This window comes from Trichechus manatus, unplaced genomic scaffold, assembly GCF_000243295.1.
Source record: "Trichechus manatus latirostris isolate Lorelei unplaced genomic scaffold, TriManLat1.0 scaffold00018, whole genome shotgun sequence".
NCBI classification, from domain to species: Eukaryota; Metazoa; Chordata; class Mammalia; order Sirenia; family Trichechidae; genus Trichechus; species Trichechus manatus.
Window position 1 is genome coordinate 10,699,761 of NW_004443954.1, and position 20,590 is coordinate 10,720,350.

The 20,590-nt window shown below is 37.5% G+C and overlaps 1 protein-coding gene across 1 annotated transcript in view; it reads right to left on the reverse strand.

Annotated features, from left to right (window-relative positions):
- Positions 1–20,590, reverse strand: part of CSPP1 (centrosome and spindle pole associated protein 1) — a 143,396-nt gene that overhangs the window by 98,324 nt on the left and 24,482 nt on the right. The window contains exons 4-6 of the mRNA XM_023727764.1: positions 10,250–10,353; positions 1,930–2,010; positions 527–625 (exon numbers count right to left, since the gene is read on the reverse strand). Coding sequence (XP_023583532.1) covers positions 527–625; positions 1,930–2,010; positions 10,250–10,353 — 284 coding nt within the window. The remainder of the gene's footprint in view (positions 1–526; positions 626–1,929; positions 2,011–10,249; positions 10,354–20,590) is intronic.

The following is a 20,590-nucleotide window of genomic DNA, read 5'->3' on the forward strand; positions in this document are numbered from 1 at the left end:
CTTAATAAATATCAAACAGACAAGCAATAGTAATATCACAGTAAGTAGCTATAAAAAGACAGGATAAACTAAATGCAAATTCCTATCCCAGAAGAAATTAGGCATATTTTTGGTAGTTGCATATCGCTTCAAAATATTTCAAATTAAATTCTTTATCAACAAAAAGGATACAAAACATGGTAAATTTTTTGGTCCTGGTAACATTAATAACCTTTAAATTGAGGAAGAAAATACAGCTAGACATTGTCAATTATAAAAATAAATAAATAAAAATCACTTAATAAAACTAATCTCTAAAATTAAATCTCCCCTATGAAGTTAAAAAGTAGAGTAAGTTCTTCAAATGAGATAAAACAGTTTCTAAAATAAAATATTTAAGTGTGCTGTGTTTGATTTAATTTGGCTTAATTTTTTTTTATATTTACATAAAAACCAAAAGAAACATCTAAAATACAAAATGCATGTCAAGTAAGTACAAGATATTAAGCTTGTGGCATCATAAATTTTACTTTAAGAACAAACCTACCTCAGTACTCTTTTCTACCTGTCTGAAAGTTTCCTTGGATTCTTCCTTACCCCTGAGAAACTGATTGTACTCTTTGTTACGTTCAAGTTTCAATCTTTCCTTAAAATAAAAATCAAAAGGCAATGTTACCTTCAACTTCAGGAAAAAGAACCTTATAGTCAAATCAGATGTCAAATCAGACTCAAACAAATCAGAGATCTTACCCAGTATCAAGCTCTACTAACAATTTCAAGGACAGAAGTAATATCGAGGCATGGGAAAAGCAGAAAGAGGTCTGAGACCACCAATGCAGATGCCCAGTCCTTTCTTGGCACATTAGAACACACATTACTAGTACACACTTGGGTCCAGATTAACATGAGGTCTCTAAGAGAAAGGGAGCTGTTTTGGTTGTGAAGCATCTCCATTTTATACTCCAATAGTTACATAAGTTAGATGACATTTTCCAAGGAGCTATGCCCCATAAATCCATAGATTCGGATTTGTTTACCATAAATAATCTTAGACAAAGCAGGCACATCCTGCAAAAAGTATTCCATAGGTAAATATCTCCCAAAAGCAAATATAATTAATGTGTTTGCCAGAAGCCTGTCATTACCATGTTTACAAGGAAATTTGACCTTGTGACCTTCCTTCTCTCTCAACGGCATACTCTGGCCTCAATCTCCCACCCCACTCCTGAAAAGGAGAGACCAGACTGCAGGCTTGAGGCTAACCATTTCCTTTCCAGTGTTAAAGAAGGATCCTCGTTATATTTTAAACATGAAAAAGTAAAATTATCACAGACACTAACACAGTATGATGGAAATGTTCTGTAGAAACACAAATATATTACATTAGAAAATGTTCATAAGCTCTAATGCCTCCAATGTTACTGAAACGACACAATCTAAAAAAGTATTAAAGAAACTCTTTTCTGTCTTTTGAAACTTATTAACTGTCCATTATGTCTTACATACTATTTCTTGATCTCTCATCTACCTTGGGAATTGGGTCTCTACATGAGGTATACAGTGCTTTACTGCTACCACCTCTGGAGGACACGTACATGTCTTGTGGAGTGATAGAAACACACATTCAAACAGGCCCAGACCCTCACCCTACGTAAAAGCTCAGTATACTCACATCCACTCATCTCACTGATAAATGTGTCACAGCAGAAACTTTGTATCTCAGAAACCAATGTTGAAAAAAATGAACTCTGAATTTTCAAGTATAGCAGAATATAGCAAAAGAATCAACATATTAAGGAAATATGTTTGTCACATTATGATTATCAATGTAACGCTCAATTACTTTTTTAAACAGCACAACTAGAGACTCCAGATTTTTCAAAAAGAAATATATATGATTTTGATGCCTCAGAAAACTGCTACCCGCAAAAACTACTCCTACCCACCTACCTTGGCAGATAACCTCTCACCAATAGGAAGAGAAACTCCCAGAGTAGATGGATCTGTTTCAACCGTAGATAGAAAATTTTTCTGTATATATACACACGAAAAAAAAGATATTATTTAATTGCCTTCATAAAATGGATTTCAAAAATGCATCTCTTTACATTGTCTATTCTAAATCATTACATTATGCAGAGCAAAAGAATGGGATGGAGATGAAGATAGAAACTACTAATCTACAGACACCAAATCAAAAGTGATTAGAAAAAAGACAATTTTCTTCCAATCAGCAACTCCCTGAAAGGGAGAATCAGGCCTTAATTTTCATTGGCAATCTATTGATTCAAGATGATCAAACGCATGGGGAAAAAAAAGAAGCTGTTTCCTAACTTATATTCCTTTTCTAAGCACACATTCTACTTCATTCTCAGTGCCTTATGCTGTTCTTTTATTCTTAAAACAAATTTAAACGTCCTCACAAATATCCTTATGTATGCTGTAAAAATGTTTTTTTTTTTATATTTTTCCCACAATTACACGAGTAGATATCTACTCAAATGCCAAAGGTATAAACTATGAATGTTGTTTCTGTCTCTCCAGTCTTGTTCATTTGACATTTTGGTAATGCAGTGTAGCAGACACAGCAGTAGACTAGGAGTCGGAAGATGTAGACTCTGCTCCTAGCCCCAGTGCTTATCAGTTGTGTAAGTCACTTAACCTCTCTGACACACACTTTCCTCTTCTGCCTACCTACCAAAGCTGGTACAAGGATCAGCAAACCAAACCCACTGCCATGAAGTCGATTACAACTCATAGAGACCCCACAGGGTTTTCACAGCTGTAAATCTTCACGGAAGCAGACCGCCATATCTTTCTCCCCCAGAGCCGCTGGTGGTTTCCAACAGCTGACCTTTCGGTTAGCAGTCAACTGCTTTAACCACTGCGCCACCAGGGCTCCTTAGGTATAAGGATCAAGGAGGATAAAAAATGTAAAATCTCTTGAGCGCTATAGAGCAAACAAACAGTATTAGTAAAAAAATACACACACTCCCCAACTTTCTGGCACTGCTACTCAGTAGTCACATAACCTGGATAAACAATTTAGCTTCTCTGCCTGAGTTTCTTCATCTGTAAAATGGGGAAAATGCCATCTACATTAGAGATTATAAGAATTAAATCAATCAGTGCTTATTAAACTGTCTAGCTCCATGTCTTTTATTTATTTATTCATTAAACAAGCAATTGTCAGTGTCAGCTGCCATTGAGTGGGCACCTAACTCATGGCAACGCCACACAGAACAAGATCAGACCGCTGTGATCTACAGAGTTTCATTGGCTGATTTTTTGGAAGTAGATCACCGGGCCTTTCTTCCTAGCCTGTCTTAGTCTAGAAGCTCTGCTGAAACCTGTTCAGCCATCATAGCAACACACAAGCCTCCACTGACAGATGGGTGGTAACTGCACTTGAGTTGTATTGGCTGGGAATCAAACCTGGGTCCTCCACATGGAAGATGAGAATTCTACCACTCAACCACCACTCCCCCAAATAGGCAATTACTGACTATCTAATACTTTCAAGATACTATTTTAAGTGGTAGGCAAACAAAGATAACCATGTGACCCCTATAGTCAAGAGATTTACAATTCAGTTGGGGAAACAGACATGTAAATAAATAACTACAATATAATGTACTAATAGCTACAATAGACTTATATTCAAAATACTATGGGAACAGAGTGATAATAAAACTAATTAATTAATAAATTTCATTAAATCTGAATCTACAAATGAGTTTTGTGTCAAACGCTAATTTGAAAGTTGGCTGTATGGAACACTAAATTTATTTGCCAATGAAAAAAACATGACATGACTAGGTACCTGAAATACACTATAAAGCTAATCATTTTGTAGCATTATACATGTACAGAGAGTTCCAACCCTGCGAAGACAGAGATATAACATCCCTATTCCTTTATTGGGCAATTCCCCCACCACCAACACAGGTGCAAGATGATGTTTGAAATGTTCAATGAAATGAAAAAATAAATAAATAATAAAAACAACATAGTGAGTTTTTTGAAAAAATTTAACCATTCACTTATTCATCAATAAATATTTTTGAGTACCTGTCATGTGCCCCAACTGTTCAATATACTTGAGACTCATCAGTGAAGAAAACAGACAAAGAGCCTTGCCCTCATAAAGCTTACATTCAAGCAGGAGGAAACTGACAACAAACAATAAACATAATGAATAGGAATTATATGTTATGTTAAAAGGTGTTAAGTGCTGTCACAAAAAATTAAAAAGCTACAGGCTACCAGTAGTGCAGGTTTCTAGGGGAGGGGATGAGAAGAATGGAAACCAGGAGTTTCCTTTTGGACATGTTCAACTTAAGATGCACATTAGATTACCAAGTGAAGATGTTAAGTATGCAGCTCGACAGAAGAGTTTGAAGCTCAGGAGAGAGGTCTGGGCTGGAGATAAAAAGTTACTGATTCAATATAAAAACTGTTCTTGTGTCTAAGAATATGTCTTCCCTGTGTTTTTAGATGGTCAAGTGTCCTTTATTCTAAAAACTAGAGAGAAGATGGTAGTTGTTTGTTTTAATAGCTGTTCTTGGCAAAATTGAAAGACTAGATTTTTTTTTAATTTAAATATCCATGCAATCCATAAGTCTGGAAACCATAATAATCCCGAAAGAACAGGACTTGGAAACCATCCACATTCCAGAGGTCAAGGAAGCCATTGCAAACATCTATGTCATTTTCTTTTTCCCTGGCTTTGCTTTCTACTCCCACTTTCTCAGATGTCAACCAAATGTTGTCTCTTTCTCTGATTGTCTTAGTTATCTACTGCTTCTATGACAGAAATAGCACAAGTGGATGGTTTTAACAAGCAGATTTATTTTCTCACAGTTTAGGAGGCTAGATGCCCAAATTCAGGGTGCCAGCTCTAGGGGAAGGCTTTCTCTCTCTGTCGGTTCTGCAGGAAGGTCCTTGTCTCTTCTGAGCTTCAGTTCCCAGGCAATCTTCATGTGGCTTGGCATCTGTTCTCCCATCTCTCTCTGCTAGCTTGCATTTGATCTCTTTTATATCTCAAAAGAGACTGACTCAAGATATACCATACACTAATCCTGCCTCATTAACATAACAAAGACAACACATTACCAAATGGGATTATAACCACAGGTATAGAGGTTAGGATTTACAACACATATTTTTGGAGGACACAATTCAATCCATAATATTCCACTCTTTGCCCCCCCCCAAATTCACGTCCTTGCCACATGCAAAACCATATTCACTCCATCACATCATCCCAAAAGTCTTAAAACAACTCCAAGTCCAAAAATCTCATCTTCTGAAGCATCTAATTCAAATATGGGTGAGACATTAGGCATATTCCATCCTGGGAAAAAATTCCTTTTCATCTGTAAGCCTTTGAAATCTAGATTACAAGTTATCTGTTTCAAAAGTACAATGGTAGAACAGGCACAAGGTAGACGTTTCTATTACAAATGAGAGAAACTGGAGGGAAAGAAGGGATAACAGGCACCAAGCAAATCCAAAATAGGCAGAACAATATACATTAGCTCCTGAGGATTGAAAATAATCCTCTGTTCTCTGAGACCATCTGGACAATGGCCCTGCCCTCTAGACTGTGGATATTGGCCACACCCTCTGGATTCTGGGTAGAGGTCCCTTGGCGCTAGGCTTCAACTTTGTCTTCCAGGCCGTCTGGGATGGGAACTCTGCTCCCTCAGCTTTAGGCAGCCCCATTCTCCTGGTCCATCTGAGTGGTGACCCCACTCTCTTGGCCCCAACAGGCCCCAATCTTCTGCTCCTTGAGCATGGCAGCCCCACCCCCTCAGCTTTGGGTGGCAGTCCCATCCCCCTGGCACACCTTAATGGCAGCTCCACAGTCCAGAACCGAGTTGGCGAAGATCTGACTATTTGAAACCTAGGAGGCTATGGCTCCACCCTTTGAGATCCAGGAGACCGTGGCCCCACCCTTTGAAACTGAGAAAGCACTGCTTCCTGCACTCCTTCCAATGGTTCTGCTGATCTCTGAGTTGCTTCAGGAATGGTCCTTTTCTTTTCTTAGAGGACAACAGATATAGTTTCTCTGGCTTGTTTCCTGCCTGCAGGATTCCAAGAGGCAGACAGTGTTCTTTCCTTTTGTTCTTTCTCTGCCCCCTTCAGTCTAAGCTGATGGGTGTTCTGCTGTGGTAGTTGGTTAGATCCATCAGTCACAGGTTCACTCTCTTTAACAGAAGTTTGGTAGCCATGTCCTTGGTGAACATTCTAGGACACGTGTCCTTTATTTATACAACAGAATTTTCCAAATCTTCAAGTTCTGTTTTCATTTTGCACAGTTCATTTTTAAGTCCATCTCTTTCCTCTCACATTTTACTGTAAGCGGCAAGGAGAAACCATGCAGCCCCTTTAAGATCTTGCTTAGAAATCTCATCAGCCAGATATCCAACTTCATCATTTACAAGTTCTACCTTCCACCAAACATTTGAACATAATTCAGACAAGCTCTTTGCCACTGCATAAAGTGTCACCTTTCCTCCACTGTCCAATCACGTCCCTCATTTCCTTTTAAAGCCTCACCAGTTAACATCCACAATTCTAACAACATTATGTTCCCAACACCATATGTATTCTCTAAGATGACAGACACTTTCTGTATTGCTTTCCTCACTTCCTTCTGAGCCCTCACCAGAACTGCCTTTGACATCCATAATTCTACCAACAGTCTCTTCAAGGCAATCTAGGCTTTTACTATTAGATACCTTAACACTCTTCCAGCCTCTACACATTACCTGGTTCCAAAACCACTTCCACATTTTAGGTGTCTGTTAGAACAACACCCTACTCTTCCAGTACCAAATTCTTAGTTATCTAGTGCTGCTATAACAGAAATACCACAAGTGGATGGCTTTACAAACAGAAGTTTATTTTCTCACAGTTTAGGAGGCTAAAAGTCTGAATTCAGGACACCAGCTCTAGGGTAAGGCTTTCTCTCTGTGTTGGATCTGAAGGAAGGTCCTTGTCTCTTCTGAGCTTCTGCTCCTGGGCAATCTTCATGTGGCTTGGCATCTGTTCTCCCACCTCTCTCTGCTAGGTGCATCTGATCTCTTTTATATCTCAAAAGTGGTTGACTCAAGATATACCCTACACTAGTCCTGCCTCATTAATGTAACAAATACAACCTATTCCCAAATGGGATTGTAACCACAGGCAAAGCGGTTAGGATTTACAACACATATTTTGGGGGGATACAATTTAATCCACAACACTGATCTACTGACATTTCTTCCCTATTATCCTAAATACAGGACTTGCAGCAATTTTAATGAATTTTACTGCATAAGAAAAATAAGTATTTTTTAATTTAAAAAAAATCATAAAGTTTTGAGAATTCTGAAAAAAAATCTCAAGATAAAAGTTTTCCACAGTATTTACTGTATTGTAAACGTATCTGATATTTCTTACTTCCTCTACTGCAACTACATTCTTGATAACCCAACACCAAAAAAACTCTTCTACATCCCTCTGAATTTCAAGACTAGTGCTCCTTGATCTCTTTCTCTTTCATAAAAACATTTTCTTCTATGAATCCCATCAGCATTCTAAAGGAATGAAAAAGGACTTTGGGATGAAAGCAGGATAACAAATATGCAAAAAAGGACATTCATTAACTCAGCTAACTTTTACTGAGTGCCAACTACATTTCTGTCCTGACTAGTAAGAAGAGAAGTCCATTAAACAAACAATTCAGTAGTACATGAGACCATATGACAGAGTTAAGCCCAGGGTGCTATAAAATCAAGTGGAGAAAGGCATGCACTTAACCTAAATTGGTGGAGTCAGATTAAGAATTCCTCCAGAGGTAATGACATGTAAGTTAAATTGTAACCAGGTTAAAAAGAGGTAAGGAAAAAGGAAGAGAGGAGAATTTTTTAAGCAGAGGAGGCCTGGCTCTTCAGGGAACCACAAGTAGTTCAGAATGGTTAGATCTTAAGAGTGCAAGGAAGGCCAGGGAGGCAGGCTGAGAGACAAGACAGACTTCACGTGCTACGCTGCAGAATTTAAATTTTTATCCTGAAGGCAATGAGGAGACACTAAAATATTTAAACCAATAAGGACGTGATCATTCTGCAAAGTATCATGGAGAATAGACTGAGAATGAGTGCAAGATCCGTTAAAAAGTGTAGCAATAATCTAAGATAATAAGATGAGAGTCTCAACGTTGCAGAACTGTCCTAAAACAGTTATCATTGCTTGTCACAGGCTGCTTAAGGAGGTATAATGTTTCACCACTGCCTGACATACATGTTGTTGTTGTTGTTGTTGGGTGCCATCAAGTCAATTTCAACTCATAGCGACCCCATGTGACAGAGTAGAACTGCTCCATAGGGCTTCCTAGGCTGTCATCTTTACAGAAGGAGATCATCAGGTCTTTCTCCTGCAGAGCAGCTGAGTAGTTTCAAACTCCCAACCTTTCAGGTCACAGCCGAGCACTTAACCGTTGTGCCACAATATCAAGTTAAAAATCTAGCGCTTTCTAATCTGATCTTATCCTTTCTACGTACATCACCATTTCTTACTACTCCCAAAAAGAATTCTACTCTAACCGAATCAGGCCAGTAAACCTAACATGTCTCATTCACACACAGCTAAGGCCCATTCACACACAGCTAAGGCCCACCTCCAAGTACTTCATCATTCTATGTTCTCCACCTGAAAAGCCTTCTCACCTTTCCTCTCCCACTAGAATATCCAAATTCTACCCATCCAATAATGCCTTGCAAAATAACACCTCTCACTATGAGGCCTTTCCTGGTCCTTATATCCTTCTTATAGTTATCACTTTCTAAACTGTATGACTCTTACCTCTACAACTGGATTCTAGGCCCCTTAAAGGCAGAATCCATATCTGATTCATCTTGATAAGTGCTTAAAAAGTGCCAGTTGAATGACGGATGTGGGAGATTTTTTTATAAAACAGTTTTGTAAAACTATAAAAATGTTTCCTTTTGGTTGCCAATATAAATTTACAAATGCATTCCACAAGTTTTAGTACAAAAATATCAAGTAATGCAAATCCTGACAACACACAGTTCAAAACATCTTAGAATATCTTGAACATTCTATTATTCTATTAATCTTAATGTGATTAGCATAATCTGAAAAGGAAAAACTAGCATGCTGAAAATGAATGGATTTACAATAGCTGCAGAATATCTAGAGAATGTATAAGAAAGCAACAAAAACAAATGCAAAGCAAGAATCAAAAATGATGTTTGACTGTATTAATGGAAAATCATAATGTACAGAGTGTCATCTTGCTAAAAGCAAGAATAAGAAATGGTATCATTTGAAAATCTCAAAATCACAAAGGAAGTTATTTTTCTAATTGCTTTGAGAGCAGCAATCTCATAAATGCAAAAAATTGCAAGCTAGGAGATCTAAAACAAAACTAAAGGACAACATTTTGCAGGCAACCCTACCTTTCTTTTTGCTTGTGTGATACCCTAAATCCAAGGGGGAAAAAAACAAACCATTGATAAAATGTATTCCATCAAAGTCCTTTCTCCCCACATGCAAATCAGAATAAATAAGAGATGATTTATATATTTGGAACAAAGAGTTTAAAGCAGTGAAAAACTAAAGAATATCTTGGGATGAACAGAAACATCTTGATTGTTTACAATAATTTTATAAAGTAAATATTCAATGGCATTTTAAAATTTACACTAAACCTTTAGTTTAGCTATTACATACTTTAACAAAATATAGTTAAAACAAAAGTTCTGCTAAGAAAAACAGACTAAATCATTAAGCAAATACTTTGGTAATTAAATGAACACGTTAAATGAAATTTCTTAAGCTTAGGTCATAGGAAAATAATTAGCTACTAGTAACTCCATGTGTCATTTTAATCCATGGCTTAGAGAGTGGGGTAGAAGAATGGTGAATCGTAACTGGGCTTCTTTAAGCCATTATAACTTTACAGAAAATATGACCAACTAGAATTTACAATCTCATTTGAAATTAGAATCCACTGCCCTAATGCAAAGGTCGAGCCTGTGTTAGTCCATGGCACTAGTTCATAGTACCAGCTGTCTCTATCAATATCATTTATGTCATATATATGTTACTTAATTTTGACTATAACACTCAAAGTTGCAACCCCTTTGCTAGACAGCACTGAAAACCTGAAAATTAATGCATACGAATAAAACCTTAGGAAAACAAATTTAGGCAATGAATTCTGAGGCATAAAACCCAAGTAATAAATAGAACTCACTACCTGAGTAAGATAGCGCCTGTAATCTTGCCGCAATTCTTCTTTTAGTTTATGTTTCTTCCGTTCATAGTCTTCCCCAAGTGGTAAACTTAATCCATAATCAATTCCTAAAAAAAACAACTTTTAAAGTAAGATAGTTCGTTTCAAATCAATAGAGTTCTACTACCTGGAACAAAGCACAATAGGAAGGAACTCAGTAATGTTGCTTTTCAGACTGAGATCAAGGATCTTTTATTTAAAATGCTTCAATAGGTAATACAGTAATTTAGTGAAAAATATCTCTGCCACCCATGAACCCCAGCCACCCAGTTCTCCTAAACAGAGACAACCAATATTACCATTTCTTCTGTTTCCTTCCAGAGATATTTTATGAACTTATAAACAGATACTCAAATATATATACTTTTCTCCCCTTAGCTAAATGATTCTACATTTTCTGCATTTTGCTTTTTCAAAAACAGCAAAATTAAAGCAAAGAAAACCTGATTACTTTTACATCTTCTCTTAATTTTACTGTAACTTCTATAAAAGCAAATACCTACAACAATTTTAATGTGTCTTTTTTTCAGTAAATTAGTTAACAGACTTTTTAGAAAACAAAAATATCTTTGCTATAACATGTTTCTGAGGATAAATTATTAGGGCCATGAGTGGCTTAGATAGGAATTTCCAAAAATCTTTAAATTTAAACTATCAATTCTGATTTCATATAAATGAATATTAATTTTTGAAGAAAACTTCAATTTTAAGTAGCATTTCCTTATATAAAGTTCAAAAGTCAAATTACATTTTGGGGTGATGAATATGTCTTAAAACTAAATTATGATGATGCTTGCATAACTTGTAAACATACTAATAATCACTGACATGTACACTTTAAATGGGTAAGTTTACAGTATTTAAGTTATAGCTCAATAACGTTTTTAAAAATCAAATTACATACTTTTTTTAAAAGAGTTTTAATAGTAAAATACTATGTCAAGAAGCACAGATATCAGATGAGTATTCTTTTTAGGTTTCTGAAGGCCCTCGCCTCCCTTCATTTAGTCCTACTATATAATACTATAGTATTAGAAATTATCATTTCTAAATAAAATTTTTCGTTAGAGATCCAGCTGAAAGGACTACAGATACAATAACTGACTACAGTTTATGAACTGCCATGTACTGGTATATCATCATTTTTGTGCCCTACTGCTCACAATGCAGCAAATGATGGTAACTTATCATGAATGAGACACATCACTGCTTTATTACATCACTGAAATATTTCAGGGTGAAAAGGCCAAAGTAGTCTAAAAATGAATGTCTACTGATTTTTCTGGAATACTAAATTCCACTTCCCACCATAACCAAAAAAACCAAAACCAAACCCGCTGCCATCAAGTCGATTCCAACTCATAGTGATCCTATAGGACAGAATAGAACTGCCCCATAGGGTGGACACTTAACCTTTTAGCCAAGCACTTAACTGCTGTGCCACCAGGACTCCCCTTCCCACAAGTCCATTGCCATCGAGTCAATTCCAACTCATAGCAACCCTATAGGACAGAGTAGAACTGCCCCATAGGATTTTCAAGGCTGTAAATCTTTATGGAAGCAGACTGCCACATTTTTCTCTCAAAGAGCGGCTGGCGGGTTCAGATGGCCAAGCCTGCGGTTAGCAGCCCAGCTTTGACCACTGTGCAGCCAAGACTCCCATTCCCCCCACAAGCACTGTGGAATTCTCTTGATAAACACTTCTGGCCTAGTGAACTCTGATAATGGAGGATAAAGGACAATTCCTTAAAGACTCTTCTCACTCAGGTTCCCAACTCTCTTCCAAAAGAATCCACAGCATTACATATGCTTGGAATTTTAAATCATCCTAGAAAAAGTTAGTCTTTCCTCACAAAGGAATCTAAACCCTATGTTTAAAGTTACAGAATTTAAGCCTAAGAAGAGAAATAGTTGTCATTCTCACGTTCAGAATGGAGTATCGCTTATGAAACTAAAACATAAAATTCATGAAGATAAGGTCCACGCTTTATTCAATTTTATAATGCCTGGCACACAGTTTGTATCCAAGAAATTATCACTGACCACATGAGTGAATGAATATACATGACTGAATGGATGAGCAACAGGAAGGAACGAAAGGGAGAAAAGAATATACTATTCTTAGTATTTCTTCTGTTAGTGGTCTGATTGCATAGAGAGGAAGCATACATAACTAGTAACCAAAGTTACGTATACACAGGGTCACAATGGATGCTCTGTTGTGTCAAGGAGAAGAAGAGAACAATGCTGCAAGGATGATGCCTCCCCTACAAGCTCTGCTTTTCACACAGGGAACAAGCAGTTAGCAGTTCTCACAAAAGTCACACGTTTAAAGTGGCTTTTACTACTGCTCTTCAATTCTGCATGGTGAGTTTATGTGGAAGAACAGGAAGGAAAATGTGATTCATTACATTTATAAACTACTTTTCATACTAAGTTCAATTTTACTTATCAAGAATGTTTGCTTTTTATTGTGGATTGTTTGTAATAATTCCCTTAGCAGACAAGTAACAATATATAATGTCTTCAGAATTATTTACCATTGTATTAATTTAAGGTTCAGTCAAAAGAAAACACTAATTTTTTCATTCTTATTTTTGTCATCCAGTACCAACATTTTATGGGATTAGAGGCAGGTCATAGAAATGAAATTAAGAACTGTATGAAAAAAATAAAATATTTTATTCATTTTAAACTATGTATTAACAATGGCATCTCAATTGACTTAATAAGCTAAGAAACACAGGAGAGACTTACTTATTTAGCAGGTATCTTCTGATGGTTCTAGTGGTAAGTAAAGCATTAGTGTCATTTTAGGGTCATTTAAAGTGATGTCACTTCACCAAGTACAACAGTGACCCTAAGACAGTTAACACAATACTTCAGAACTACAACTAAAAGTATTTGGTTTCTATAGTGGTTGTAGGTTAAAACAAAATGTTGAAAACTACAGTGTATCATTTTTTAATTCATTTATCTTTTAACATAGCACTCATAATGGACACTGCTTACATAGCAAATTACCATAAAACATTTAGTTTCTCTTTTCATTAGTATATTATCATCAGCAGGAATTATGTAAAAATAATCAAATTATAGGAAATAATAATAGGCCTTTATATAAGCAGGTGACATATGAAAAAATGTGATCACTTTAATTGAGGTGAACATTGTCCTCAAATTTCAGCTGTGTAAAGGTATTAGTACAAAAGACTCATTCAACTTGTACAAACTGAACAGCAGAAGTAGAAGAGTGTCTGGGATTTGGTTTCTAATAAGATAAACTTGAGACTAAATATGCTTTAAAAATGATAATTAAAAGTACAACTAAAAAGTAGTAAAATATCAATAATTTCATTTTGTCTGTGTTCTAAAACTTTTACATTAACTGAAATTTTTAGCTCTGTCTAACCTCTAGAGCTTTTCTGTAATATAAAATTCTGATGTTGATTCCTTTATGATTATCATTTTTAAATTATAACAATGTAATTTTTTTCTTTATAATTCCTTCTCTTCCAAATTTCCACAATCAACATGAAAAACAATGAATTTTGAAAGATTATACCACATAATTCCTAGTAACAAGAGTAACATCTCTTTACCTTACTTTGGTAATCTATAATCTTCCTGCTTGCAGATTTCCCAAATAGTGAATTCAGAGCATAAAAAATAAATCTAGCGAATCTTGCAGCTTGAAATGTTGATCAATGGCATTGTTAATATAATATATAATATTAACATTATAATTAATATTATTAATATGAGTGAGAGGTAATAGCCCAGAAATGGTAGATAAGAACACACAGGGGCTGTAGATACAGAAGACGGATTCCTGGAATACCCAAAGTTTAGAGGCGAGGGAGCTGAAAAGGAATTAGAAAAAAAGACGGAAGAGTGTATCGGGGGTCCCCAAGACCACTCCCAGGCTTGGTGGTTCAATACAAGGACTCACTGGAGGACTTGCCAGGAGTCATTATACTCATGGTAATGGCTTATTACGGTAAAAGGATACAAAGCAAAATCGTCAAAGGGAAAAGGCATATGGGGCAAAGTCTGGAGGAAACCCAGAGCAAGCTTCCAAGAGTCCTCCCCAAGTGGAGTCACACAAGACACACTTATGTAATTTCTCCAGCAAGGAGTTGTGACAGCACATGTGAAGTGTCTACCAAGGAAGCTTAGTGGAGACTCAGTGTCCAAGGTTTTTTTATTGGGGGCTGGTCACACAGGTGCCCTCTGCCTAGCATGCACCAAGATTTCAGACTCCCAGAAGGAAAGCAGGTGTTCAGCAAAAACCACTTTGTTTGTACAAACAGCTTAGGCATAATGAGCCAAGTCATTCTTCTCATTTAGGGAACGTTTTATATCAGTGCTTACTAGCTAAGTTCCTAGATGCCAGCCAAGGGCCAATCGTGCAAATAGGCCTTTCTAAGGATAGTGTTATGGATTAAATTGTGTTCCCCAAAAATGTGTGTCAATAGGGCTAGGCCATGATTCCCAGTATTGTGTGGTTGCCCTTCATTTGGTGATCTGACATGATTTTTCTATGTGTTGTAAATCCTAACCTCTACGATGTTAATGAGGGAGGTTTAGAGGCAGTTATGTTAACGAGGCAGGACTCAATCTACAGGATTAGGCTGTATCTTGAGTCAATCTCTTTTGAGATATAAAAGAGAATCGAGCAGAGAGGACAGGGAACTGCTACCACCAAAAAGAAGAGTCGGGAGTGGAGCGTGTCCTCTGGACCTGGGGTCCTTGCGCTGAGAAGTTCCTAGAGCAGGGGAAGACTGATGACAAGAACCCTCCACCAGAGCCGATAGAGAAAGTAAGCCTTCCCATGGAGCTGGCGCCCTGAATTCAGACTTCTAACCTCCTGAACTGTGAGAGAAAAAAACTTCTGTTTGTTAAAGCCATCCACTTGTATTTCTGTTACAGCAGCACTAGATGACTATGACAGGTACTCTCAGGCCTACTATGTTAACTCTTTTCTGCACAAAGAGAACTAGTGAGGCAGGAGAAAACTGAAAAGAGTAGTGAAGAAGATATTTCAAGAAGAAAGTGATCAAGAGATAAGTTGAAAAGGATGAATTTTAGAACTGACTAATAAATGTAGCTACGTAAGGGGAAGGGGCTATTACTGACCTTGACAAGATCTGTTGGGTGGTGCAGTATAAAAGAAAGCCTGACAGTAAGTTTAAGAGAGAATGAAGTGAAAGAAATTGGAGACAGTGAATACAGACAACTCTTTTGAAGAATTTTGCCATAAAAGAGAAATTGGCAGTAGCTAGAGGAACCCAAAGGATTGATTTTTGTTTGTATAAAATGGGAGACATTATAGCAATGTTTGTATTCTAATGTAAATAATCTAGTAAAAATGGAAAACTCTTATGATTCAGATGAAGGGGAGAACTGATTAAGTGATGTTTTGAGTAAAGGGGGAAGGGATCTATTCTACAAGTAGAAGGTCTGGTCTAACGCACAGAGACAATTCACCTATGGTAACAGAAGGCAAAGCAGAGGTACAGATGTGGGTTGCCTGGAAGATGTGAGGGTAGGGGACAGGGCAAATTCTAATGGCTTCTATTTTCAGTAAGATAAGAGGATCATCACCTGAGGTGGGGTATGGTAGGTTTGAGGAGAAAGGAAAGATGAAAAAGTTGCCTAAGAAGACGACAAACTAGAGAAATGTAGTAGAATCACCAACAGCATTAAAAGTCGTCTTGAGGTTGGTAGTCACTACTTTAGAGTAAGACCAGTTATACAGCTGTATGTTTTCGCCACCTAATTTCAGCTCCATAGGAGGAGGCACACAACACATACAGAATTTAACTACAGTTGAGATGTTGTCAAATAAATAAGACAAAGGGAAACAGAGGAAAGAAAAATGAGGATGTGCAACGGAGTAGTTATAATACATTGTTGTTAGTTGCCATTGAGTCAGCCCCTCACTCATGGTGACCCCGTGCACAACAGAACCAAACACTGCCTGGTCCTGCACCATCCCCATGATCAGTTAAGGATCAGACCATTATGATTCATGGGGGTTTTCACTGGCTGATTTTCAGAAGTAGAATTCCAGGCCTTTCTTCCTAGTCCATCTTAGTCTGAAAGGTCTGCTGAAACCTGTTCAGCAGCATAGCAACACAGGTGGTGGCTGCACATGAGCTGCACTGGCTGGGAATCAAACCTAGGTCTCCTGCCTGGAAGGTAAAAATTCTACCACTGAACCACTGTGAGATTGTAACTATGCCCACAGTTCAATATAGGACCATGGAATCCAGTTTGCATAAGGAAATGATGGCATGAGAGGGTGGAAAGTTATTGAAAAGTGAGTAGAATCAATGGACTATAGATTCTGGTAGGGTCAATAATTTGGGATCAAATAATTATTGAAGACAGGGTACAAGAGGAAATTAGCTGGAACATCAGAAGTGGTCGTCAAAGAGTGAGACGCTTACAATTACTGTTAATATAACTACATAGTTGCTATCGAATCAATTCCAACTCATGATTACTCAATGTGCCTCAGAGTAGAACTATACTCCACAGGGTTTTCAAGGCTGATTTTTAGGAAGTAGATCAACAGGCTTTCTTCTGAGGCTCCTCTTAGTGGACTAGACCCTTCGACCTGTTGGTTAGCAGCCAAAGGTGTTAACTGTTTGCACCAACCAGGGATTCCGTCGATAATACAAGGTCTAGGATGTGAGTAGTGGAGTGAATGGACAGCATCAATAGAGGAGAGGAGGTCAAAGAACTGAGGAGGTATTGAAATCTTGAAGTAAACAGGGAAAGTGGCCCTGGAATCCGTGAATAACTAAAACAAGAAGGTGGTAGAGAGCAAGTGTCTAATGATGTGAGTTTCAAAACTGTTAGGTTATGGGGAGAGAGGAGATATGATAGTCTGGAAGCCACAAGGAAGAATAAGGATGGCATCTACTCCATCTCCAGATTACGTAAGAATCTAGCACAGCATCTGGCACATACTAAGCACTCATATATGTTAGCTGGTAGTAGTAGCAAGTATAACAGTAACAACATCAATAGTAGAGGATCCTTTCTAATTAAAATTATACTGACTGTTTGTCTTGTCAAATGTATATCAGTAAATTTAAATTTTCTGGCAAACCCCAAAATACCAACTCATTTCCCATTGTGGAAAGCAAACAAAACTGCCTCTCACCCCTCCAATGGATTTTAATTGAGAAATAATATACCTACAGCAAAGAACACAATCTTATGCACATTGTTCAATAAATTTTTACATGTTTACAACAGAGGGTCCTGAACAGAGCTGGAGAAAAATGCAGAACAAAATTCTAACTCACAAAAAAAGACCAGACTTATTGGCCTGACAGAGACTGGAGAAACCCCAAGAGTATGGCTCCCTTTTAGCTCAGTAATGAAGCTAAAGTAATGAAGTCACTCCCGAAGTTCACCGTTTAGTCAAAGATTAGATAGCCCCACAAAACAAAACAACACAAATGGGGCACAACAGTCCAGGGACAAGGACTAGAAGACAGGAGGGGACAGGAAAGCTGGTAATAGGGAACCTAAGGTTGAGAAGGGACAGTGCTGACATGTCATGGGGTTGTTAACCATTATCATAAAACAATATGTGTACTGTTTAATCAGACACTATTTGTTCCATAAACTTTCATCTAAACTACAATTTAAAAAAAACTATCAATAATGAGAAATCTTTGTTCGGGCTTACAATTGCGACAATCTTTTGATGGTAGAAACAAAATAAAATAAAAACAAATTGGTGGAAAAAAACTTTGCAAAAAAAGTCTGGAGAGATTATACTTAAATATTTGTAGAACTTAAAATAAATTTTTTTCCCTTAAAAAATTTTCTTTATGTGTTTATAACCCAGGTCAAGATTTCCAGCACCTCAGAAAGCATACTTATATCCCTTCCTCATCAATACTCCCTCCCAGATTTAAATACAACTTTTTTCAATGTAGATGTATTATACCTGTTCATAAACCTCAAATAAAAAGAATCATACAGTGATACTCTTTCACATCTCGCTTCTTTCACTCAATATTACATCTGTGAAATTCAGCCATGTGGTTGACTGCAGCCATGGTTCATTATTTTTAATTTCTATGTACTATTCCACCATAGGAATACACCATATTTTATTATCTATTCTATCGTTGATGGGCATTTGCGTTGTTTCTTTGTTTGCGGGCGGGGTGGGGAGCTCTGATGAACATAGCCCTATTCACACTCTTGTACACGTCTTCTGGTGGACACAAACATGTATTTCTTAGCTATATATCTAAGAGGGGAATTGTTGGGTCATAGGGTAGGGTCATAGGCTTTAGTACATAGTGCCAGCTCTCCCAAGTTGTACCATTATACATTTCAAGCAGAAATAAATGAGTTCCAGTTGATATCTACATTCTTGCTCACTCTTGGTAATGTCAGTCTTTTTAATCTTAGATATTCTACTGGTGTGCAGTGGTGTCTCACTGTAGCTTAAATTTGCATTTTTTAAATTATAAATAATGCTGAGCGCCTTTTAAAATTCATTTGGATTTCCTTTTCTGTGTAATCCCTGTCCAAGGCATTTCTCCATTTTTTTAACTTGGACTGTATATATTGTTGTTTCCAGGTGCCACTGAGTCAATTCCGACTCATAGCAACCCTATATACAACAGAAAGAAATACTGCCTGATCCTGTACCATCCTCTCAATCGTTACTATGTTTCAGCCCATTGTTGCAGCCACTGTGTCAATACATCTCATTCAGAGTCTTCCTCTTTTTCACTGACCCGCTACTTTACCAACAATGATGTCCTTCTCCAGGGACTGGACCCACATGATAACGTGGCCAAAGTACAAGAGACGAAGTCTTACCATCTTTGCTTCTAAGGAGCATTCTGGCTGTACTTCTTCTAAGACAGATTTGTTCGTTCTTCTGGCAGTCCATGGTATATTCAGTAGTCTTCACCAACATCATAACTCAAAGGCATTATTTCTTCTTCGGTCTTCCTTACTGTCTAGCTTTCGCGAGCATATGAAGCAACCGCAAATACCATGGCTTGGGTCAGGCGCACCTTAGTCCTCAAAGTCACATCTTTTTAACACTTTAAGGAGGTCTTTTGCAGGAGATCTGCCCATTGCAATGCGTTGTTTGATTTCTTGACTACTGCTTCCATGGGCATTGATTGTGGATCCAAGTAAAAGAAAATTCTTGACAACTTCAGTCTTTTCTCCATTTATCATGATATTGCTTATTGGTCCAGTTGTGAGGATTTTGGTTTTCTTTATGTTGAGGTGTAATCCGTACTGAAGGCTGTAATCTTTTTTTTTTTTTTAATTTTTTTTGTTGTACTTTAGATGAAGGTTTACAGAACAAATAGCTTCTCATTAAACAGTCAGTACATGTATTGTTTTATGACATTGGTTAACAACCCCACAATATGTCAACACTCTCCCTTCTCTACCTTGGAGGACCTTTTTTTTGGTGAAAATATACATAGCCAAAGTTACACCATTTCAAAAGTTTCTACATGTACAATTCAGTGACATCAATTACATTCTTCCAGTTGTGCTGCTATTCTCACTATCCTTTTCCAAATTATTCCAACACCATTATCTTCAACTCACTGCCCCCTAGACTTCCCATCAAACCTTTTGAGTTGCTGTTGTCACTTTGATCTCACATAATTTTTTTTTTAATACCTTAGATGAAGGTTTGCAGAAGAAATAGTTTCTCATTAAACAGTACACTTATTGCCCTATGACAGTGGTTAATAACCCCATGACACGTCAACACTGTCCCTTCTCAACCCTGGGTTGCCTATCACCAGCTTTCTTGTCGCCTCCTGCCTCCTAGTCCTTGTCCCTGGACTGCTGTGCCTCATTAGTCCCATTCTGTTTTATGAGGCTGTCCAATCCCCGGCTGAACGGTGAACTTTAGGAGTGACTTCACCACTGAGCGAAAAGAGTGTCCGGGGACCATACCTCCGGGGTTTCTCCAGTCTGTTAGGCCAGTAAATCTGATCTTTTTTTTGTGAGACAGAATTTTGTTCTATATCCTTTTCCAGCTCTGTCCAGGACCCTCTATTGTGATCCTGGTCAGAGCAGTCAGTGGTGGTAGCCGGGCACCATCTAGCTGTACAGGACTCAGTCTGGTGGAGGCCATTGTAGCTGGGGTCCATTAGTCCTTTGGACTAATCTTTTCCTTGTATCCTGTTCTCTTCATTCTCCCTTGCTCACGAAGGGATGACACCAGTGGAGTATCTAAGATGGCTGCTCACAGGCTTTTAAGACCCCAGATGCTACTCACCAAGG